Raw genomic sequence first — 14,855 nt, 5'->3', positions numbered from 1 at the left:
AATTCATAACTTTTTCGTAATAAAAATAAATTAAAAAGTATTAATGTTGAATATTTTTTTTTTATAAATTGATCATTATAACCCCATATGCTACCACCGCATTAGGGACTCTAGCTATCTCTAGCACTACTTCACAGTTTAGGAGTTTAGGATTGTAGAGTATGTCTAGTGGGACAACTTCATTACTTCATCTGTCTACAAGTAATACATACTGTGTTTGCGGTTGCATGTGCACTTGTGTGTGAGAGTTTGTTTTGCAGTAGTCGTTTGTTTAACGTGAGCTATGGATGACGAAGCCGAGACCTACAAGCTGTGGAGGATTCGGAAAACTATCATGCAGGTATTCACCCGTAACGTTTGGTGATCAGCGCCTGTTTCGCTGTTGCCGGCACTCATTCCACTGATTTCAAAATGGCAGCCTCCATTGAAAGCATGATTTCGCCTGCGAGCTTTGCTCATTTTCGCTCTTTTTCTTGCCAATTGTCTTCAGCTGTGCCACGACAGAGGCTACCTAGTCACGCAGGATGAGTTGGACCAGACCCTGGACCAGTTTAAGCAGCAGTTCGGCGACAAGCCAAGGTAACGATGTCTTCACGACTTTGCTGGCGTTCGTCCTATTAACGTTTCGCGATCGCTTCGTTGATTTCAGCGAAAGGAGACCGGCGAGGAATGATCTGATTGTGCTCGTTGCCCACAACGATGATCCTACAGGTCAGTGAAACTCGCTTTACTGAGTGGTCGTCAGAAATTTGCACTGAACTTTAGTTCTCCCGTTCCTCGTTTGGGTGTTCTTCCTTCGCGTCTTCCGAAAGTGTCTTGCCTTTGACAGTAGGCGCATCACCTCCGAAGGCAGAATCAGTCATCTTCGTGTGCAGTAGGCTGTAAGTGTGTGGTTTACTTCACCGACGCATGGATGCTTTAGACAATTTTGTCATGCTACCAGGCCTCTTCTAGCTCTTTATGAACTAGATGACGCAAGAATTTCAAGCATGTCGGTTATGTTAACAACTACATGACCTCGACATCCAATTGTTTGCGTTTGTTGCGAGCCCCAGTGTTCTCTTGTGATGCATTTTGGCTTTCCATCGCAGACCAGATGTTCGTCTTCTTCCCTGACGAACCAAAGATCGGCATTAAGACGATCAAGACCTACTGCCAGCGTATGCAGGAAGAGAACATCACGAGAGCCATCATCGTCGTCCAGACCGGAATGACGCCGTCAGCCAAGCAGGTGCAGATCATTCATTTTGGCCAAATGATGCACATGTTTTGCCCGCTTGTGTACAGCACTGCAAGACAGCTTTCCAGGACTTTTATTCCTCAAGACGTAGTCATCAGTGTTTCTAGCACATTTGAAGTCAAATTTCGGTATATTACTAAACGTGTAATATGCACCTTCAAAGGTCCTGTAAACAGAAGTTCAGCACTTTTTGAAATACATTTCCTGCAGGCATGACATTAATACCACTGCTACACAGCCATTTTGGACCGCAGTTCAGTTTTACTGTCAGTTTAATCAAACAGCAGTTAGCAATGGTACACGACAGTGCTAACTGCTATTGAGATCTCAACACTATTTCTGGGCAGCTGAGGTTGGGGGCTGTGGTTGAAGTGGTCAGTGGATGCGCCGCTTCGGCCAAGTCAGCAGCATTTCCCACTGCCACATGTTCTCAAATAATGTGAAAGGTTGTTGTCCTGTCCTGGCTAGTATAAGTTCTAGTCTAGAACACCCACTCACTGAATTGGTGTGATCCAGCTAAGCGGCACCTGGGAAGCAATGGCTAAACTGTGAATCCAGACGTGCCTACACTGGTTTGTCTTGGCTGTGTGTACTATTCAATTGTGTCATACTCTAAGCATGGAACTCTTCCTGAAATACGAGTTCAACGGAAGACATTATTTATAAATCAACAGCACTTAGCATGGTCGCATAATCCAGACGGTAAACCAAGTTTCAGAAGACATATCGTGTAACTGCAGCCTTTTGAACAGTAGTTAAAACTGCTTGCACTCTCCCAACAAATCAAAGTTGGTTGTCCTGATACCTTTGTATAAAAAATAGTGTGCATATGAGAGGCTACATAAAGTGATGGACAATCACTTTCATGCTGTGCAAGTGGTCAAGACGATACATTCCAGTAGAGGTGCACATTTATTGTTTTCTTGGAACACTGCATAACTTATCATCTGTCACAGTGCAGTGTATATTAGATCAGCTAAGGATATTGAGGTTATTGATTGGAACCTCTTCCATGTATGTTAACCAAAGGTCTGGTGAAACAACAGAATGAATGTTTGCTCCTTTGTTTTTCCTGCTTAAGAACACAGATTGTTTAGCCTTAATTTGTGCCATTGCGTGTATCCTGTTTAACTTTGATACACAAAATAATTGTTCCTCTATCCTTCAATAATCGACCCAAATTTAACCACTCTGCACTTCTGGATATTGCATTTATTGTTGCGACAAATATGAGAGTAAAGAAAATATCTTAATATCGCTAGTAGCACTGTAAATCTGAGGCTGCAGAAGTTGTCAAGTTTTTAACTTTGTTGTGAGCAAATGAACTAACCTTAGCGAGTATCTAAATTCATTCTTGAAAGGAAAAAGAGTAGTTATTTTCATGATAGGGGACCCGCAGCGAGATTCACAATATTTCTTTACAGCTGTCACTTGGCTCATGCTTTCCTTGTTTGGTACCTGATCCATCAGTCATAATGTTGTTCAGCCATGGTTCATGGGAACTTCTGTGATAGCCCTGGTTATGTGGGGCTTTTATTTAAAAGCAGGTCAGTGGCCCTTAGCAGAGAAACTCATTATTTCTTGGCTTATAATTGGTACAAGAGTTTTGTGAACCTAGCTTCTGTCTTTGTGTGTTGTTGTGTGAACTTGGTAATTGCATAGCCAGTGCAGCCCGAAACTAGTGGTAATAAAAGAGGCTGAGCATTCATTGGATCAATTTTTTTGTCTCCACGTGCAGGCCCTGGGAGACATGGCACCCAAGTACATCCTGGAGCACTTCTTGGAGTCAGAGCTGCTCATCAACATCACAGAGCACGAGGTGTGTGCAACTTGTAGTCATGCTGGCTACTTGGGTCATGCCAGTGATGGTAATTCCTGAGGGAGATAAAAAGAGCAATGCTTTAGCTGAGGCCTTGAGGTCTGAAACCTTTTTGTTTGTTTGTCTTTTTTCGTGCTGTGGATTTTGTAATGGGCAACATTGTGCTTTAGATTTTTTTCTTGGTTCGCTACTATGCCAAAGAAAAGTTACTGGACATTGGTCTGTAGTGTTACAGCTAAGAGTAAATTAAGTTTGTTCATCCTAGTGCTTATTGGAAGAAAATTGTGCAGGAAAGGGGGAGTGGAGGGGGGGGGGGGGGAACACATCAAGCCTTCACTGCGAGAGACCTATGAGCCAAAAAGTCTATGGTTTTGTGCAAATTCAAATTTCTTGTGTATGTTTTAGATAATTGACATAGAATGGAAGTTATGTATAAAAGCATTAGCATTAGGGAGTGAGGTGGCAAATATTTCCTGCTGCAAATCATGTAGTACATTCCGGAACTGCACATATTTCTTAAGTCATGCTCAAGACCCTACAGAGCATCCAAGGTGACCACTGTACATGCTTCAGAGTAATCTTGCTACATTTTGCAGTAGTGAAGTTCTACTTAACATTCACTTCAAGCAAAGCTGGCGCTTCTCTTTAAGAGCAGGCGGCTAGTAATTGGTGGCATGAACCCTGTATACATGGACTCAACAGAGTCGGGTTGAGTTTGCCTGTCGCGTAAAAAAACCAGTTGTTGAGGTCATGCATATGCAGTCGGGTCGAGTAAAGTAAGCAGCGGAGTGAGCCGAGTTAACTTACTTGGCCCTCTTGTCTCGAAGCATGTAGGTGCCGTTGAATGAGAGTCAAATCATAGGGAACTTTCAGATTAAAAAGCTCCCGGCATGGATAGGAGCGACAGTGAAATTGAATGCTTTCTAGCTCTCACCAACGAAAAAATATGTGAAGCTCTCTATAGTAAAAGGCAGGGGAATTAGACATGAACAGGAAGCTTGCACAATAAGTGGAAATCTCGACACTAGGCGCCACTGCTATACTTACTCGCTAGAAATGAGTTCAAGCGGATCGAGTAAGGGTGACCTTGCGTACCCGGTGCTGTCGAGTCCGCTATACAGGGCTATGGATGGATGGGACCCTGTAACCTTTGCATTGTTTCATATTGTGCAATGTGGTAACAAGATTTCAATCATTGACAAGCGATTTTGTTCAGAATCCTGCTTGTGATGCATCACTTTTGCTCGGCAGTATGCTCTCTCTTGTTGCTTCAGAAATGAAAAGTTCTTACTGAAAGGCCATATAAGGAGGTTAATGCAATTGTCAGAGGAAGAGGTTGCATGAATAGATGCAAATTTTGAAGTGAAATTGTTTAAATGATTAATTAACTCTGTTTACACTGCGAAAACGAGGCAATTTAACGGGGTGTGCGTAAAAATTTATTCAGCCATAAATTTTAATTCCTTCTTTATTGCTGAACACATAGATTTGCTAATAGAACTCTCTTCAGTGACATAACGAGCAAGACAAGATATGCATAGACCAGAAAACTCTAGGGAACATGTAAAATGTGAATAGAGGAAAGGCGCCGGATTTGGCCTTCACATAAGATCATGCTGCAAGAACACAAACTAAGCATTGTATGAGGCAAGACTAGAAAAGCAAGCCACTGTCGCATTCGTCTGTGTGAAAGTTAGAAGGTTGTGAGGAGGTTGGAAAACAAAAGGAACTGCAGTTTGTGGCTTGAAATTGCCAGTGGGGTTTGTTGAGGGTCCATTCATTTTTGCGTCATAGAAGTGTGAAATCAAATATATGAGCTTGTGTGGGAACGGCTTTGGTTTGGTTTGGTTTGGTTTGGTTTGTGGGGTTTAACGTCCCAAAGCGACTCAGGCTATGAGAGACGCCGTAGTGGGGGACTCCGGAAATTTCGACCACCTGGGAGAATGGCAGTCACTTTTTGTTGATATGCTTATTATAGCCAGTTTCATTATAGCAAGCTTCGACTGAAGTGGCAAATAAAGTCGTGGTTATCAATAAATAGAAATGATTGAAAGGAGCAGTTATACTGTAAAGAATTTGTTTATCCAGGAGCATTGTTTTGCAAAGCAGAGAAATATAATCCCTTTAGTTCTGCCCTTATTCCTGAAATCTACTAAGCTTTCTGATGCCACACAGGCTATTGTTGTTTATAGTGGCCAAATCACGCAAAGCCACAGTAGCAGGAACCGAGCAGTAGACACTAAAAAAAAACACACTGATGGCTGTTGTTCTTTATTCTTTATGAAAGGGCGTTCTTTATGAATGAAGCCCTGGTGGGTCCTCTAGTACCAACTAGGGCATAAACATCCTTTTCTTCGTAAACTCACCTTACTCATATGGAACCGTAATTGCAATGGCTGTAATAAGCGGTAATGGTTTTTAAGTTCGTCACTAGCTCCCGACATTCGATGATACAGAAAACAAGCAAAAAGGTACGTAATTTCTGGGTTAGAAAGATTACCTTTTAAACAGTTCTCTTACTAGCCAACTTTGCTTTTTTTTTTTCTTCCTCAGCTTGCAAGCCTAGTGACTTAAGTGTGTGTGTGAGAGAGAGAGAGAGATAGAGCGTGCGCACGCGTGTGTAAGAGAGTGAGTTGTTAATTTGCCTCCGATGTTGGCCTTATAATTATATGATTACACCATTACGCTTCTTGCTCTGAAGGGTCTTAGACTGCTCGCATGCCATGATGTGATCATTCCGCAGTGAATATGTTGTCACTGCCAAACAGTCTTTAGTAGAACCAATTCGTTACTATAAAAAAAAAAACAAAAAAACTTGCAGTTTTCTAATGAATGAAAAAATAAGACTACGATTTCACTTTTGTATACCCATGTCTTTATTATTTTGGTGTGGCTTACTACTGCCCTTTTCAGTCATGAGCAGTACCGAAGATACATGTATCGGTATTAGGTATCATGTGCTGAAAATGAAAATATCGGCGTCGAAAATACATTTTTAAAGTATCGTGTATTTTGAAGACACTCAATACTAAAGAAAACTTCAAATATTGAAACCGCTGTGAGGCTTTGGGTTGTCAGCACTCGCTCAGACAGTAGTACAGGCCCTGAGACAGCTCGGCTTGTAGTACCGTCGGAGTTCCCTACAAATACCCCGGCCCCTCAGCGTCAACCACATTTCCAGATTTCCTTTCTTTAAAACTGAAGCAGGCAGTGGTAAGTAGATGCTCACGAGGTGCTTTACTTTTGAGCACCGAGTGCATACCACGAAGCTGCTAAGCCTTTAACAGACACATAGGGATATTTGAACAAACCGGAAACTCAATGCGAACACGCAGTAGGTATCTCGCGCACTACTGTACCCGCTCTCCCCCCTACACCCTTTGCCATCCGCCCCCCTGTCTCTGCGGCGCTTGATTATCGTCAAGCAGTGCCCTCAGTGTGCTGTCGTAAGCAGGAACTTACTCACAACCGAAAACCCCTGGGCTCTGGTGCCGGCTCTGCTTGGCGGCAAGAACACAAGCTTCTAAGGACTCAGTCCACCACGATGCAGTCGGCTAACCACGTTCTTGTAGCTACGGCGTGTGATGGGAATCAAATCCATCCTTTGTAACTGTACAGGAAACAGGCTTCTACTAGACTTTTTTTCTGGGAAAACTGTTGCGTCCAAAATTTTATGAAATGCACGACATGAAAGCTATGAATGCAATTTTCCAGCACAGTTCGAATAACAAATTATGCGTTGTCAAACAATGTTTTGCGACAAACATTTGAGCAAACATTGAGTAAACCTTGTAATATCTCCATCTTAAAAAAGAAATGAAAACTTCAATTTTTAAAATATGCGAATTGATTGACACCATATTAGCCATTTTCTGAATAAAAAAAAAGATACTTCTTTTATCTACAACCAGCTGTAGCTCTCCAGCGACGCTAGTGAACCTCGAGTTTTCTAACTGCCTCCGGAATGTTTGAGTCAATGCGGTTATGGTTCGCTCTTACACGATGATAAAAGGCATCTTAATCTAATACAACACTGCAGTGTGCTCGTGTGCGTATGCAGAGAGGCTTTTCTCATTTGCGTCGCTTTTATCACTCCCACATGGCACTCTTTCCAGACTAAATGACGTTCAGCCATTTTATTTTGTTTTCCTTCTAGCTTTTAACAATATCCAGAGCTTCAATAGTTTGTTATAACACTAATGGCAATATAACTGCTCAGTTGTCTAAACGCATGCAGGCTGCGCCTTTGTATTTGTATGTATATATAATGCTCACAGGTCGGTTCGCATGATGAGCATTAGTTTAAAGAAATATTTCGCTAGGCTGCTAGTGGAAGCAATCACTTAACTGTAACCATGGCTTCAATTCAATGTGAAATTCTGACAAGGACAGCTGCCCAAACAATAACTCCGTGCTGGCATATTCATTAAATCCTTTCAGAAAAACTACGCTATAGGAATGCTCTAAAGATTCCAGAAAAAAGCACAGTAAAATTTTCTAAAGCCGCTAATTGTATTACCGCCTTTATTATAATGTTAGGATTTCAGTGATGTATCGAGGTATTGACGATACAGTACCGAGTATCTGTATCGAAATTCGATTTCAATCCTGTATCTTGTATCGGCATCCGAAATACAATTTTTCAGGGTATCGAGTATCGGTATCGAAGATACTTTTTCGAAGTATCTTGCCCAGCCCTGGCCCTTTCCATATTTGTCACACAAAGTCGCCATCTGTCAAGATTGAGCAGGGATTTGCCTCGGCTCTTGAAAGTATCTCTGCTGCTGCTTTCTCGTGCTAGTCACTGCATTGTGTCTAATAATTTCTTCTCTGGCTTGCAGCTTGTTCCGGAACATGTGGTTCTCACGCCCGAAGAGAAGGCTGAACTGCTTGCACGATAGTATCCTTTTTCGTTGTTGTTGTTCTTATGGGATATCCATCAGGAACCTTCTCTGGAGCTTCTATCTTCTAACTAGGCTGCCACTTTCACCTGTTGGCAGGTAAGCATGTTCAAAAGTTAACATAAGAAGAGAGCATTTAAATTGTCCTTGAAGCCTTGAAGGAGTTGGTCGTTAACGCCACGTGCACAGTTTCAATGAAGGTAGCAGCACCTTTTTCATGAAGTGCAAGGCTGTTGTTTGAGTTTGCAAGACTGGGAATTTGGATGAGCGATGCTCATTGGACTAGCAGCAGAAGCAAGTAATGGGTTCAAGTAAAATTGGTTCTTGGGCCTTGTCACCAGTTGTGATGCTGGTCTATGGGCCCAGCATTCACTCGCCTTTCAGAAACCAGACACTTAGCAGTTCTGGAACTGCAATGCTTATTTTCGTATTGGTGCAACAGTTATGTACGATATCAATAGCTGGAATTTTGGAGCCATGTAAAAATGAGGCACACAGGAACCACACATAATGTAACCGTCGAAGCTGTGGAGCAGTGCTGCCGTGATTTATGTGCAAAGCGGTGTTACTGACAATGCCAGGTCTAAAGTTAACTTATATTTCATTCAGTTGGTAGATTGCCACACACTAGGTTCAGCATCTGATGGGCAGGGAACGACCTACCCTGAGCGAGCTGAACTAAAGCCCCTCAATAAACTAAAAGTAGCGCCATCTCCTCTCTCCTCCTCCGGCGCCGCTGCTCCTCCTCTCGTATTTTGACCATGGCTCCACCTACGCAATTCACGACTAGCGCGCGCTCTCCGGCGCAGGCGCCGGTCACGACCGCCTAGATTGGCGCATGCGCCGCTTCGTTTTGCACCGGTGGAAAGCGCGCACCAACACGTGACTCCGCTCAGCCAATGGGAGGGTCAAACGCCGAAGAAGAGCGCCGGAGAGGAGGCTGGCGGCAATCTTCACAAGTTGGCGCTACATTTAGTTTATAGAGGGGCTTAAGCTGAACGGCATCTTTTAGTGCAGCCACCATCAAGCACTTCTACGAAGGCTTCAATGCAGGGAGCCCGACATCTTTGCTTTTTGTGCTCATTAGGACAGGAAAAGAATTGATCATGCTTTTGCTGCGGCATTTCTCCACAAAGCACCCGGTCTTGATTGCAGTTCTGATTGCAGCATTTCACTTTGAAGAGCTGCGGTCACCGTCGAGATAAGGCCAAGGCCCGCTCTAATGGTCCAGCTAAAGCTTCTGCTTGGGAAGAGATCAGATAGTTCTTGCCAAGAAATTCTATGGGGTGTGGGGTTTCTTTTTGTTCTTTATTTCAAAGGAACCTGCGATGAGCATTATTGTGCCTTTTCCTGCCACTTCAACAGTTGTGATAGAATCATTACAGCAAGCTTTGCAAATGATAACCAATATTGATTACACTCAGCACTACTGCGAAATCATACCTTCTACACCTTGCACCTTATATTAGTTCTTGCATTACTTGGTGTTAATAATGAAAGGACATCATTGTAGTCATGTGCTCTTTCTTGAACACTTTGCTTGTGGCACTGACTGTGCCTCTTTTTGCGGGTATGTGAAGAAGGTCTCATTGCCGTAATTATTATGCATCAAAATTGGAGCTGTTAGGATAAGGATAGATGGAGAATACCTCAGTAATCTGCGATTTGCTGATGGCATTGCCTTGCTAAGTAACCCTGGCGATGAACTGCAAAGAGTGATTGATGACCTAGACAGGAAAAGTAGAAAGGTAGGCTTGAAAATCAATAGGCAGAAGACTAAGGTAATGTTCAACAGCCTCAGGAAGGCACAGCAGTTTACGTTAGGCAGCGAAGCACTGGAAGTAGTAGACGAATATGTCCGCTTAGAACAGGTAGTAACCGCAGATCCGGACCATAAAAGAGAAATAACAGGGAGAATAAGATTGGGATGGAGCACATTTGGCAAGCACTCACAGATTATGACTAGCAGCTTACTGGTATCGCTCAAGAGGAAAGTATACAACAGTTGCATCTTACCTGTACTCACCTATGGGGCTGAAATGTGGAGGACAACGCAGAGGGCTATGGAACGAAAAATGGCAGGGGTAACTTTAAGAGATAGGAAGCGTGCAGAGTGGATCAGAGAAATAACTCAAGTTACTGACATTCTAGTGAAAATCAAGAAAAAATGGGCATCGACAGGACATTTAATGTGAAGAGAGGATAACCGATGGTCACTTAAGGTAACAAACTGGATTCCAACGGAAGGAAAGCATAGCAGGGGGCGGCAGAGAGTTAGGTGGGCGGATGGTGCTAAGAAGTTCACAGGGGTCAAGTGGGATGCAGTTAGCACAGGACCGGGTTAATTGGAGGAATATGGGAGAGGCCTTCGCCCTGCATTGGGTATAGTCAGGTTGATGATGATAATTATGATTGTCTGATGCAGCTGCAGGTGACGTCCTGCATTTTCAGCTGCCTGATGGAAGTGAGGACACTCATCCATATTGTAGAGCTCACTAGATGCTAGCATGATGTGCTCTGCCTATACTGTAGAGCAAACCCAAGGTTTTGTTCTTATTGCCAGCGCTGTTGCCAAAGAAAAAAAAATGCGAAATCATATTCCTTCCCATTACTGTTCACAATTAAAATTAGTTTTCTTAATGAAGGAGAAGACAACTCTCCTTTTAATTTTCAACCAGCACTCATTTCTGACAGCCACATTGCTCTGTTTTATTAATGCGAAAGCATTACTTCGCTATGTTCACAGATTTCTGCCGGCAGACCGCAGGCCCTGTGCAAATCGTGTCCACAGACCATGTCCGCAGAATGTGTCCGCAAAATTGTGTCCGCTGTAGTTGTGAGTAATTGAGAAGTGGTAGAGGTTAATGAGTGGTGTCAATCGATAGAGGGTGACATAATGTTGTGTCGGAAAAAATGATTAGGCCAATAAGTTATTAGGTAATTAATTACAATAATTATTTCACAGGAAAGGAAAGGCGCAGTATCTGCCACACTTGCTTTGTGGACACCTGAACAGCTCTGTAAGAGAAGGGAGGATAACTGGAGTGAAAGCGGAAAGAGAGAAAGGGGGGCAGTAGTGGATATGACGTCAAGGATGTGACCTCACGCAACCGGAAGTAGAGCCGAAAAAGGGCATAGGAAGAAATTGGCGCACAATTTGAAAGTACCAAAGACTAAAATGGGCAAGCAAGAAGTGAATTAAGCAACTAGAAGCAACCAGAAGCAACCAGAAGCAACCAACAGCAGCATGCGTGCTTTCGGATTAGTCCAATGCAGATTCTGCAGTGCTCTTTAATTTTATTCGTTCTTTGTGTTTGTAGCACTTCTTTTCTTTAATGTCGCAGGGTAGCACTTACTGAATGTAATATCAGTACTAAATAAAAACACTTTGAAACCTTGCACACAAGGAGGGGTAGGGAGTTTTGCCCAGTTAGCGTTTTTATGTCTTTGGAGTTTTGCCCAGTTAGCGTTTTTATGTCTTTGCTTTCATTGCCAATACTGTAAGGGTGAAGCAAAGGTTGTACCAGATGTGACGCTGAAGTGATAAAAGGTGCATCATCTTGCAATTTAATGTAGTTAATAGAAGGTTGCTGCCAACATCTAGGACACAAAGAAACATTAGGAAAGTTGCTTATGATACCGTCTTGCGCAGAAAAAGACAACATATTTTGATCTGCAGCGTACCACATAATTGACAGGGACATGCTTTCAGTCACTGTGGAGGTATGCGAAAGACATTTTTTATCTTTATTGGCACCCTCAGGCCAGGAATGTTGATGGCTATCTTCAGTGATGCTGATATTAGGTTATTAGCAGTGTCTCCTCTCTTGACTCTAACAACAATGCCTCTTCCAGCTCGGATTTTTCTCCATACACTGAGCCTGATGACTGCTGATCTCCAGGGGATGATGGGTCCCATATGCTTAGGAAATATTGAAGGTTTTTGCTTTTTTAAGTGACTCTGTGACTGAAATACTGTCGATAATTTTTTCCACTTTCTCCAGCTGTACCTTTTTTTCTTTTCGTTTGGCCACTAAATCATTTATTTATATGCACAGGTTTGAAAAGAGTAGACTCTTTTCAAACTTTTTCGAAAAGTATGATTTGCATATCTCACGAAATGCCAGTGCTGGGTTTCTCCTTGACTGCTGTCGCAACACAGCAAACTGAAAGAGAACCATCTGATGAGGATCCAGGCAGGTGACCCTGTGGCACGATACTTTGGTCTCAAGAGAGGACAGGTATGACCCCTCTCCCCCCTCCCTAAAGTTTTGTTCAGGGCTGTATCACACTGGCATTTGCTTTCAAGGTTAGCCCATACAGAACACGAATGCATTCCAAAGTAGAAGGTCGGGCACCGACCATAGCTCTATTGGCAGAGCAGAATATGCGACGTGCGTATGTCGTGGGTTTGGATCCCGCAGGCGGCATGTCATTGTTTTTTCTTCGACTTTGTAATCGGCTTTTATTTGTTTGGACAATGATTATCGCTACTGATTTACCGTTGATCTATCCCATTAATAATAATTTCAAAAAACTCCCCCCCCCCCCCTTTTTTTTTTTTTGCTTTCAACAAGTGCTGGCCTTCTTCAATATAAGTTAGCTTTATTGTATATGCATGCAGTGTAGTGAACCCGGAGTTCTGAGTCAAAGTACAATTTTGTTTTAGTATTGTTTACTTTATTTGGATTTATTTAGATTATTTTATTTATTCAATCTACTTGTAGGCTTAAAAGACATAATGGAGTAATTGAGGGCAACATTAAGGGCAACAGTAAATGCAGGCTTGTACATAAAGACAGTTTTAGATATTCCAGGGAGGAAATAAACTTATTTTGTGGGTACTTGATGAAACTATAGAACATACTAGCTGTTCCGTTGCAAAATAAAAACACGCTATACCATAACAATTTGTGAGCACCTTCCTGTTTGAGGTTCCTGTGTATATCTTACTGTCGCATATATCAAAAGTTAAATCCACCTTGAATGACTGCAATGCCTGTGGACACTAGTAATTTTGAGTCACATGGACAGTGTACTAGCATCATTAGCCTCATGTTTTAGAAAAGCAGTTTACACCTTTTTAAAGTTTGGCAGTGACACAATTTCTCAAGACGTTTCTCTAGTAGGAACCCATCCAAAGCACAATAATGACTTACTAAAGCAAAATACGGAGATCACTGACAGTTTTTCAGTCTCTAACAAATGAGCCCAAGTGGCCAACTTTGAAGCTTGACAAAACGAGATTTTTAATTATATCCGCATTCACGTGCAGCATGTGTGGATCAGCAATAGTTGGATCCACTTCGTTGTGAGGGAATGTATGGTTTTAACCGCAGTTGTAGCAAGCCGAAGAGTGACCGCTCCAACATGCACATTGTTTGAACATTTAAAGCTTACACTAATTGGGATAAAAGCAGAAATTTCTCAATTTTCATTCATTCACATTGCGGATGCTTCTCTTTGTTTTCCAGGTTGTCAAGATCATCAGGCCTAGTGAGACTGCTGGACGTTACATTTCATATCGCCTGGTGGTGTAGGATGCACGAGTGTTTGTTTGTCACAAGAATGCAAGGTGATCTACTGGGGTCGTCCATGGACTTTCAAGTGTGACAGATCAAGAGCACATCATTGGTCATGTAAGCTGTATAATAGGTCAAGATGGCACTCTCGAACTAAGGGTGGTTGTCTTCAGCACCTTGTCCTTGTGTGTGCTCTTCGAGAAATCGTACATTAAGCAGCAGCCCATCACACCTGACACTGGAGTCCGCCATTGAGCCTAAACCTGTCATCTATCACTATGTTGATTAAAAGTGGTTCACAGTTTTACAGGTGCATGATGTTGTTTTTTTTTTTATATATTATAATAAGGGCATATTTCATGTTCATTTTAAAAAGCAAAACAAACTAAGGAGAGGATATTTTACAACAAATTCGTTCCTTTCTGCCCAACTTACTGCTCGGAGAGAATGCAATTCATCTGAAACACGACATACTTTATTGAACAGTGTCAAATACTTATATGATGAAATTCGAGACATGGCTCAGGCTACCTGACCAGAAACCTGAGCATGGTGTTTTGTCAGTTCTAGTAATAAATTGCAGAATTGTTAAGAACAAAGTTGGCTGGTTACGCTGTTTAATTTACATGACCAAGCCATCTGTTATGATAGGGTGTGAATTGTAGCTGAATAGTGACATCATGCTGTCGTGTAGACTCAATGGGTTCCCCAAAAAGACTTCAGGTGTCCACAGAAACAAGTGTGACAGATGCTGCATCTTTCCCTTCCTGTGATCTAATTAAAGGCGAGAGCCTTTCTAGGCTCATAGTGAAAGTCTCGTGTCAGCGAGATTTGTCCGCGAGATTTGTCAGCGAAATTCCGCAGAGTGACAGATACCGTGCCTTTCCTTTCCTGTAAACCAATTATAGAAAGCCAATGAACTTTGATGAGTTCAACAAAACACTGATTGTGTTCAACAAGGGGCACGCAATGCATCTTGTGCAGCAGCAACGCTCAGGCTTTCGCAATTCTTCCCTGCAGATTCCGCAACGCTCTCAGAACTTTTTTTCCAGTAATTACATCAGTTATAGAAATGACTTCAGTAGCCATGGAGGAGGCATTCTTATTCTGATGGACTGCCTAATTAGGTCTCTTAAGATGGAAATTGACACAGGGACAAGTGAAGCCTGTTTCACGTGCAAGTGAAAACGCTCGTGATTTCTGCCGCGGCGACACAAAAGCCTGTTTTCAGCTTTCGCGGTGTCTCGAGCAGCTAGAGCAACATAGTTTCAACAGGTTGGAAAATTTGCACTCTGACGCTGCCACTTGCCACCGAGTTTGCTCAATCACTTGCATGTGAATGAGCCTTCAGGCTGTATGGGCTCAAAAAGACT

General features: G+C 42.5%; 1 protein-coding gene across 1 annotated transcript; it reads left to right on the top strand.

The window, feature by feature from the left end:
* The first annotated feature begins 175 nt into the window (after positions 1 to 175).
* Positions 176 to 13,789, top strand: Polr2E (DNA-directed RNA polymerases I, II, and III subunit Rpb5). Its single transcript, XM_084576384.1, has 8 exons — positions 176 to 340; positions 491 to 579; positions 650 to 711; positions 1,092 to 1,231; positions 2,979 to 3,059; positions 7,901 to 7,959; positions 12,123 to 12,201; positions 13,435 to 13,789. Exons 1-8 carry the CDS (start codon positions 284 to 286, stop codon positions 13,498 to 13,500), a joined length of 633 nt encoding a protein of 210 aa, XP_084432510.1. The 5' UTR covers positions 176 to 283; the 3' UTR covers positions 13,501 to 13,789.
* The last annotated feature ends 1,066 nt before the right edge of the window (positions 13,790 to 14,855 follow it).

Source organism: Amblyomma maculatum, chromosome 8 (genome assembly GCF_055883805.1).
Source record: "Amblyomma maculatum isolate TAMU_Amacu chromosome 8, ASM5588380v1, whole genome shotgun sequence".
Classification (NCBI taxonomy): domain Eukaryota; kingdom Metazoa; phylum Arthropoda; class Arachnida; order Ixodida; family Ixodidae; genus Amblyomma; species Amblyomma maculatum.
Note: the sequence above shows the minus strand (reverse complement) of the source record. Positions and strands in the feature narration are given on the sequence as shown.